Here is a 9,990-nt window from a genome sequence, read left to right on the forward strand (position 1 = left end):
GACAAACACTAGCGATTCAGTAAAAGCTGGTTGCTGTCACTCTGTTGGTTCATTTCACTTGGAGTTTATTCTTTGAATACCGGTTTATGTGGGATTCATGCATGTGATTAGCCATGTGATCCCTCGTTTAAAACTCAAATACGAGCTCAAAGAAAAATGTATTCACTGTAAATCTCTTACTTCCCCACAGGTAAACCGCGCACCAAGTAATTAACTCGTTGAGAGTGAAGGCATTGTCCCCCTCTTATTAAAACTCACAAGTATACTTGATACAGTTATTTCTGTAGATCATTCATATGAGATAATACAACACATCACATCCACATCAAGTTGTAATTAAGGTGTTCATGTATAATTTCCACGTACGTATGTATACACTCTCTTTATAAAATACTATAGGTTTGATGTGTATTTCATATAATATATACACTATACAAATTCAAGATTCGCCACCCATGTCGAAGTGTATCATTGAAAGGTATATGCTGCGAATAGTACTTCATAGTTTCCCATGCCATTTTGTCTCCCACATTCCAAAGCTACGCAAGCACAGAATTTAACAAGAGTATTAGGTCATATGGCTATACGAAAAGAATATCTCTCAGCTCATCAGCAACATTGGAGAGTCAATAGATTCCAAATTTTGTCGTGTGGAGATCTTTTGCACGTGTACGAGTTCATTATGAAGACAACCTTATGTGTTGCTGGCCCAACTACATGTACATAGATGTATCATCAATGCAAGTAGGAAAATCTGGAATTTATTATACATGTGCATGTCAACTATATGCATCGTCATGTGCAATTACATGCTCGACAGCTCCTACTCTGATTTTTTATTATATCATACCCCATTTCATATTTGTCTTCTAAATTCCCTTTCACATCAAATTAAATATACGTGTGTGTGTGGACAGACACACGTACAATAAATACTTTCAAGTATTAGTTTATGCTTACCGATTATGAACGAAATATATTATTATGAACGAAAAAAACAATATTGTTTATTTTTTAGCAAATTAAATATGGAATGATAAAATAGAGTAAAGGATAGATAAAAAAACCGGCGTGAGTCAACCTAAGATAACATGATAAACATATAATTTGAGCATTAAGGGGCAGGTTAATCCGAGTTAACCTATCAAACCTGCATCCTAGATCGTGAGGTCTGAATAACCCGATAGAAAAAGAAATTGAAGAAAACCACAGTCATTTTTTTTTAAAAAAATGTTGAGCGACAATATCAGAAAAACAAAATAAGCACACAAAAAGGATGTTAATCACTGTTAACTTTTCAAACTCATGACCTAGATTATCATACTGGAAGCATCATCCATGAAAAAATCATAAAGCCTAATCCCCAAGAAATGAAACGTTAAGGGAAGAAATGAGAAAAACAAATTGCACAAAAAAAAAAAAAAACAAAATAAGCATAGCAATTAAAAGAAAGAGGGTTAAAATCAAAATAAAAAATAAATTAGAGAGCAACAATAAATTTTTAATTTAAGGGTTGAATTGAAAAGAATAATAACATTCACAAAAGGATAAAAAAAATCAAAAGAATAGATAAAATTTTAAAAAATAATATACCATAAATTTAGATTGAATAATGGAATTGAAAACTAATAAAATTTCTATAAAAGGACAAAGGGAAAAAAATCAGAAATCAAAATAACATGGACAAAATTGGAAAAAATAATATATGATAAATTAGGATTGAATGATGAAATTAAAAATAAATAAAATTTTTATAAAAGGACAAAAAAAATTAAAAATCAAAAGAATAAGGATTAAAGTTGAAATAATTAAACAAAAGAGGACAAATTTATATTTTTTAGAAGAGAAGAGAGAGAAAAAAAAAGCTGGCTCACCGGCAAAGAAACATCCTACCTCCACGACACGCGCTGCACCACTAGAAAAAAAACTTAGAGATGCATCCAATGACTCTATAAAAGAGCAATTTTGATCACTAAGAGATGTCTCACGCACTGTTTATAGTGCAATAACATCTCTCACTCACTAAATCATGTACCACACACATCAAAAACTTTTTAGATTAAAAAATTCATTCAACAAACTTAAAAGATGAAAGTGCCCTCGATGATCACGGAATTTATAGAAAAAAAAATCTATATGAAAAGATCAAAACACCCTCTATGGTTGTCTTAATCTTTTTTTTTTTCAAAGACAAATTTATCATTTTACTGTATTTAAAAAAAGACCAAAAAACCCTTTTAGCTAGTTTTAAAGTTTCTAAGCTAGAGAATAATTAGGTTATTCTACTATGCTAAAAAAAATTTAAAATGACAATTATACCTCCGCACAAATCTTTAATGATTAATGTGTCTAGTAAAAAAAAAAACTAAAATAACCTTGAATCAAAGACAATTGGTGTTTTTTAGACAAGACAAATATGTCATTTTACTATTGCAACTAATAATAAAATGAGTATATAAGCATAGTATTTTTGTCTTCAGCTTTTATATATATAGATCCCTTCAAACAATTTTAAGAATTATGGTTAGAATTCTAAAGCTCTAGGGATTGTTAGTATTCTTATTGTTTTGTTATTTCTTTGAGTAAATCCCAAGGAAGAATAAATGTCTTTAGGTTAATTAATTGTTTGTTAAGCAGAATTCTTTATTTTACCATTTGGGAGGTGGGGATTGGAAATCAGAAAAAAAAATGAATTGAACAATTTACAGAATTTAGAGATAGAGAGCAACTGTCCGAAATATACTCGCATGCAAAATAGATTAAAAAATGACTCTCCATGCAAGATTTTAAGGAAAAAAATGATGGATTATTAAATCTCAAGTCATAAAGGATTAATTGTGAAGGTCTAAATAGGCCAATAAATAATCCATTACTAATATATATATATATATATATATATATATATATATATATATATATATATATATATATATATATAAAAGCTTGTGGGGTTCGAAGGAGAACAAAAAAAAATAATCGTCAACATCTATTTTTGGAACCAATTAGTAGCAATTATGAACAATTTTCGAATTTTAACAACTCAAATTTTATTATTAATTGTTGATGTCAAACTTTGTAAATTTCTCTCAATATTAATAATATCTTATCACCATTACATGTTGGACACATGGCAAAGACAGGATTGAACAATCATAGTGTACGTACAGGGAAGAGAATTATAATTGAGTCGGATTGTTTCAATGTGATAAATTGAATGATTAAAGAGTCTTATAGACCGTTAAAATTCAATGTGCTTTTTATCCATGCATCTATATTTTTTCAGGTTTAAGATCACTTGTAAAATATTCATGTATTTTGAAGAATAGTAATAGTATGCATGGCAGATGCCTCTGTAAGATGTATTACTAGAAATTATGGATTGGTGGTTTGGTTTTGATAAATTTTTCTCAAGTTGTTTATATATGCTTTTTATCATGGAGATTTTTAGATTTCTAGTTTCTTTTGAGATTTTTTATTTCATTAATTTCTGAAGAGTATAAAGCTCATGGCTTAAAGGAGTTGAGTGTTTGTAATCAATATGAGATAGAATTGGATATAAGTTGTATCTTTACTAGTACTCGACCACTAATGTCCTTGATGTTTTCTTTTGCTTGGTCTTTTTGTGTTATGATGTAATTGTTTGCGTGAGCATATTTGAGAGTATGGTTATGGTTGCTTTTCAAAGAATTTTTCATTTGAAAATGTATTAAAATGATTTTTTTTATGTTTTTAAAATTATTTTTGATATCAGCACATCAAAATGATATGAAAATACTAAAAAAAAATAATTTAAAGGAAAGAAAAAAATAAAATAAAATTTAAATTTTTTCAAAAACATTTTTGAAATAAAAAAATAAACAAGCAATGCTTTTATCTTTTGCTTACAAAACAATCGACAGGTTTGAACAATTTTATGATTAATAAAAACTATAATGTGCCCTGGCTACTGTTTTTTATTTGCGTTATGAATGAGAAATATTGATAAAGAATTCATACTTAGTTAATTGTAAAGTATCATAGATCTAATTGTAGGAATATTCAACTAATTAATTAACATAATGATAAAAACAAAATGGATAGATTTTTTTTTTTGGAAAGAAACTAGGACAAGGTTGCAGTCACAGCTTTCATTACATGATGAAAATAGATTTCATTACAAGTCTACAAGATCTCCAGATGAAAATAAAGCTAAATATTATTATGTATTTGCTACAAAATCCAACATCACAAACTTCCAAAACAAAGATTTTCCTTTGCTTCTGAAAAGTTGTCTTCAACATGGAAATAAGTACTTGTGATTTTCTTTCTTCTTCTTGAATTTTCATGGACACCTTACTTTGGGCTTGAGCTTGAGTTTCCGTCTTTAGTCTGAGATGAGAGTAGGGCATCGATGGCTTCCTTTACTTGAGAAATATCAGGAGCTTTACCACCTTGAACTGGCCATAATTCATCAGTGGCTAACACCTGTGGGAGCAAAAAGAAGAAGAAATGCCATGGATCAACTTACATGCATGGTTCAATTCCATATAATTGGAAAAGTTAAGCAGATAAAATTTATCCAGGTAATTACCTTTACTTGCAATTGAAGAAACTTAACATAACTAATGGCTTTCTCTAGCATAGTAACCAAATCAACCTGTGTGAGACATCATTAAGAATAGAGAATCAATAAATTGGATTCAGTTTTAGAGGAAATTAAGCTCATGATCTCTATAAAAGCCAGGGGAAAATGTCTCTAGCAGTGAAGTCTACCTTTGAGCCATTAGGGACTAAATCCTGCAATACCTTAAGCCTCTCGCTAATCCTCTCTCGTCGATTCTGAGAAGAAAAAAATCATTTTTCTTAATTTTGAAAGAAAAAATAATATTTTTAATATCGAAAACAGGTTAGCCTTGAGATGTTGAAGCAAACCTTGGCAGCAATACTCTGTAGATCCTTAGCTGGACCTGCTGCGGACTTCGGTTTTGGCTTTTTTGTTGCATTGTTGCATTGCTTCTTTAGAGCCTGCATACTCTCTCCCTGCAAACAAAATCGCTTCAAATGTTAAGACCATGAATTCTGCCACTGGTTTATAATTCAAGAAAAGGGTTAGCACAAATTATGAAGAACAACATGAGGATGTTTACAATACCATATTAGGACGCTTATGGAAGCTGCTGGCATCTGGTGTTGCAGAATCCTGAATGCTATCAGCAACAATTGTGGATTCAGCGTATAACCAATCACCATGATTTTCCTTTCCAGTCATGGAAATGAAGTTGCCAGCTCTTTGAAAGCAATTAAAATCTTCCATCAACCGAGGACTTGTGTTACATTTTGGATTCATTTCGTTCCACTGGTAGTTGTAACTCAAATTACCCTCCCAGGCTGAGTAGTCATCTTTCTGGCTACTAGTTTGAGAAACCCTACTACTTTGCTCAAAGCTAAGCAAAGATCCATTATTATGCATGATGTTATCGAATCCGATACCTTTGAAGCTGATCAAAGAATGAGCTTCCTCAGCTTGATGGTCAGTAGCCTGAAACACTAATTCACCAGAAATCGCGCTGCTCGGACTGCCAAGAGAAGAAGGAGAAGAGGTCATAGCTAAATTCTTGATCATAAGCCCACTGGTTTTCTCAAAGGTGCTATTTCCCTCTTCATAAAATGCTACCTTCTGATATTCATCAAATCCGTAAGACCCCATGGAGGAAAAATCCCCCATCACATTTCCATTATAGGGGCAAGTTTGAACCGATCCCATACGGTCCTTGGCAAGTGCCATTGAGACGAAAAATGAAGTGGGGTTTGAAGTTACTTTGGTCTAGCTCAAGCTAAGGCAAGCACATGAAGAAAAACAACAACCTCTAGTCCCCTACTTGTAGGGTCTCAAAAATAATATATAATTATATCAACAACAATATAATTTGCATGTAATTTTTTCTCATTGCCAAGTGTGATAATTGGTGGTCAAAAAGTCCAAGTACAATTACTTTATTTCAACAATGAAGCAGAAAAAGAATTTATTTTATCTTTTTATTGGGATTGTTAGCTGGCAGATTGGTGAATAAAATTGGAAGAAGGTGAAGAAAAGCAAGAAGAAAGGAGACGGTAACTAGGGCAAAGCAGCAAAAGCTTCGGCGGATGTATCGGCAATCCCACGTCTTTCAGCTTCCCCAATAGTTACTGTCAGTTTCAAGAACTTAGATTAATTTAGATAGGGTGCAGCTTCCTTCAATCTTTCCCTGTTGCTTTGGCACGTGGATTCATGCCCTAATTTATAATTTCTTACATTCCATGCTACTGTGTAAACTCGCAAAGGAAGCTTTTATGGTTATAAAATTGTTGCAATCAACACTTGATTGGCAAGATAATAATTATGAGTCATCAACTACCACGACATTGAAAATCCCTTTTCAACACTTCACTAATTTTGTTTCCAAAATTTCTCGCATGTTAGCATGGTTGTGTGTGTGTGTTTCTAATTTTGAACCCCACCATGTTTTTTTGTGGTAAGTCTATTAATTGTGAGGATCAAAATAGAGACCCGACAGACAAAAGAATTTCAAGACTTATCGGAGTTAGGACCATGCATCTTGAAATGCATGAATTTTAATTTTTTTTTCTTATAATACTAGCACACCCTAGTTAGCTTGGTATGTAGTTAACACTCATCCTGGGTTCTTGTAGAAACCCTAGTTATCAGGAAGGTTAATTCAATAATTCACCATCATGACCTAATTTAGGTTAGGTTAGCGAAAAAACATGTTTTTTGTTTTACTAAAACAACATTATTTTAGATTATCTTTTTTTAAAATCAAATGTTAAGTTGACCCAAATTAACTTCACAATCCGAGCTTTGAACCAAGCCAATAGTCGATTCTATTCTTATAATTATGGTAGAAACTATTGAGTACAATCCGACACAAATAGCTTCATACAGGATTAGCCAATAGTTTGCACTAGTAAATCTCTTTAGCAAGAACATGAATATATGCTTGCTGAATTAGAATTTTTTGCTGTATGCAATGGCAGATGGATTAAAGAGAATTCCCTTGCAGAAGCAGAAGCAGAAGAAGAAGAAGAAATATGCCTCACATTTTCGATTGGTACAACATTATGTAGCACTGTCACATCTAAACACAATATACATCCTTTTTGAGGAATCATTATACATGAACTTAATTCTTGTAAATCAAGTCAATCACACATTAGTATACACTTGTTACAGCAATCATCAGAAGATTTACTATATACATTAATTAATTAGACAATTTTGAGGACATGTTTCTTTGATTATACATGCCTAGCTAGATCTATAACGACGCAAAGGACCACTACAACTTCAACTATTTAACTAGGCATCATTAAGCATATAATTAAGCTCATCATCAATGAAAATTAAGCAAGACCTTGAGGAGTATATAATATATAGTTTAGGGTAAGAAAATTATATAATCATCCGTACAAACCAGAAATCACTACACCTATATTATAACTAGACAAGTTAATTTAACATTGAAGTTAAAACTCTTGGCTCCTCATCAAAGGTATTTTAACTATATCTTTTGCGAACCCGATGAAGATCATGATGATCCATGTTTTCTTTGTCTGGTAAGAAAACTGTAATGGATAAAATCACAGAAATATTAGAGCTGGCATTGAAATAAAAGCAATTCCTTGTTTCAAGGAGATGTGTTGTTTCTTTGTATTGAATTTAGTAAACCTCATCACCATGTACAGATCAACACACATCATAAACACACTTGTGTTTCTTTAATGTCGATTCATCCTATCTCTTTAAATCAATCATTGATAATTAACTTGGGATATATCCTTGTTAACTGCGCCTTAATAAGGCTACTTACTCAATCCATCTGTAATGTTCTTAGTCCAAATTGATTTTTAATTGATGTTTAACATTGATTATTGTAATTAATTTGTTCCTCAAGAGATTCCTAGATCGATCTCCCTCTATTACATTAACTTTATTTTCTTTCTTTTTTCTTTTCCAGCATCGAAAGACATATAGGTTACCATATCGTGACAAGAAGTTAGTATTTAAATAGCATTATAAAATTATATAAAATTAAAATTTTAAAATAATGTAATTACTGTCTTAAAATAAAAGAAATGATAATGGTAAAATAAAAAAGACTATAGAGAGAATATAAAAAACATATATCTCTTATATATCGTGTTTTAAAATATTACTTCAAAACTATTTTAAAGATAAGTTTATTTTGTCTTTCTTTATCTTTTCAACCAATCAGTTTTTATTTGAATTGTTTTTATTTTATTTTTTTATCCAATAACAAAAAAAACTATTTAAATATACTAGTTCTTTGATATAATTTCTAACCACATGATTTTTAGCTTAAATCTTATCATCCTATTTACTCTTTTAATAAAGAAATCAAAGTGGTCGAGATGCTTGCATGCCCTTTCATTGATCTCTTGGGCTGTATGGCGTTTCATGAATCCATAGTTTGAGGAGATGGGAGATGGGGTGAACTTGTTTTTTAACAAGGAGGGAGCTTTCATCGTGCTTCCAAGTTGAATTTTTTTATTTTATTTTTTTACAAGAAATGAGCTTAAACCTCTTGCGTCTATATCAAGACTGAAAGCTCAATAAAAAGCAGTCATATTGCGTACAAAGATCACACCATCTAAAAAAACCTCCACTTTTCCGAAACTAACTTGAACGACATGTACATGGTCTTCCATGATGCCTTTAGGTTAAAGAAGACACACTTTCAAAGATTTTATCTTATGAATAAGTGGTGAATTAATAGAAAGAGTAACACCTAATATTCCAATATATATATATATATTAACTTAATATTTTTTTCAACTTTTGCAAAAGGGTCCCTGATTCTATCTATTTACAAAGAGATAATAGCAGGTATTAAAAACTAAGAATATTCTTCCCCAATATGAAAGGGAAAAAATAAGCATTAATATCTATACTTGTTTTAAGAGATAAGATTCGAAATTTTCTTTTTTTCATGCCCTGCGAAAGATATGGAGTCCAATGAAACTGAGGTGCTGGCTATGGAGCAAGCTTTGGGAATCTCCTCCTTTGCGCGCAACAAGCTCATTCGATCATAGCGACAAACTCTTTCATTGCAGCTAAGTGAATGGGCTCGACCTCTGATAAGCCATGGCTCTGATTTGTATGTGTTTTGGTCTTTTCATTCATGTATTTGTTCTTGATGGCTGGCCTCTTTTTTCTAACCCTCCATTAATAAAGTTCTTCGATTCTGAAAAAAATAAAAATAAACAGAAATTGAAAGTTAGCGATAGCATTCATATTGAATTTATTTTTTTAAATCATCACATTACTTAAATTTTGTGTACCATTATTTATATAAAGATATCCTTCCAGTTACCTATGGAGTTTAGGTATTACAGAGCGAGCAATTCTGAGAACTGACTGCCTGGCTCACTTGCCCTATGTTATCATTTATGAATGAAATACCTTCATATGTTATTCAAAAACCATTGAAAAAGGGAATGAAAAGAAAAGAAAAAAGGGCCTTCATCGCTCGTTTGTCATATTGCGCCTATGTTTGGGCAGCCATGTAACAGCATAGAGCACACTGTGCATTTGGGAACTCGAAACACATCAAGGTCTTGCTCGAGAAGTCAACCCAACAAAAATATGAATGAATGCTGGCCCCAATTGGAGGGCCCTTAAGATCACTAACTAGGGATCTACTCTGGATTGAAGCTCAAACCAATCCCAACAAGCCGAAACCATCCAAAGGGACCTACACAATTCCTCAACAATACTTTGGGGCTTTTAGCAGAAGCATGAACTCTCTTGCCCCATAAATGTCATGAAATGCTGGGAAAAGAATGAAGTTCATGGAAGTAGTTTCAAGGCAAACCTGCTGTAACCAAGCTATTGCAAGTGGTTAGGGTACGTACTCATGAATTGTTGTTAGCTATCATATCAGTAATAAAAGAAGCATTAAGACCAATCATCATTAACAAAAGCAGAGTTCC

General features: G+C 31.9%; 1 protein-coding gene across 1 annotated transcript; it reads right to left on the minus strand.

The window, feature by feature from the left end:
• Positions 1-4,108: 4,108 nt before the first annotated feature.
• Positions 4,109-5,797, minus strand: LOC7487381 (putative transcription factor bHLH086). The gene is made up of 5 exons (XM_002305167.4): positions 5,132-5,797; positions 4,912-5,019; positions 4,753-4,818; positions 4,571-4,636; positions 4,109-4,464 (listed from the first exon to the last, which is right to left on the minus strand). The coding sequence occupies exons 1-5, from the start codon at positions 5,762-5,764 to the stop codon at positions 4,333-4,335; spliced, it is 1,005 nt and encodes a 334-aa protein (XP_002305203.3). The 5' UTR covers positions 5,765-5,797; the 3' UTR covers positions 4,109-4,332.
• Positions 5,798-9,990: the final 4,193 nt, after the last annotated feature.

The sequence above is a fragment of the Populus trichocarpa genome, chromosome 4 (genome assembly GCF_000002775.5).
Source record: "Populus trichocarpa isolate Nisqually-1 chromosome 4, P.trichocarpa_v4.1, whole genome shotgun sequence".
NCBI classification, from domain to species: domain Eukaryota; kingdom Viridiplantae; phylum Streptophyta; class Magnoliopsida; order Malpighiales; family Salicaceae; genus Populus; species Populus trichocarpa.

Bases quoted from the DNA above. Each gene is read 5' to 3' on its own strand.
- LOC7487381 (XM_002305167.4), bottom strand. From the start codon at position 5,764: ATGGCACTTGCCAAGGACCGTATGGGATCGGTTCAAACTTGCCCCTAT. The intron at 5,020-5,131 runs GTATTGTAAACA...TTTTGTTTGCAG, and splicing joins TCCATAAGCGTCCTAATATG to GGAGAGAGTATGCAGGCTCT. The intron at 4,819-4,911 runs GTTTGCTTCAAC...TTTTCTTCTCAG, and splicing joins TACAGAGTATTGCTGCCAAG to AATCGACGAGAGAGGATTAG.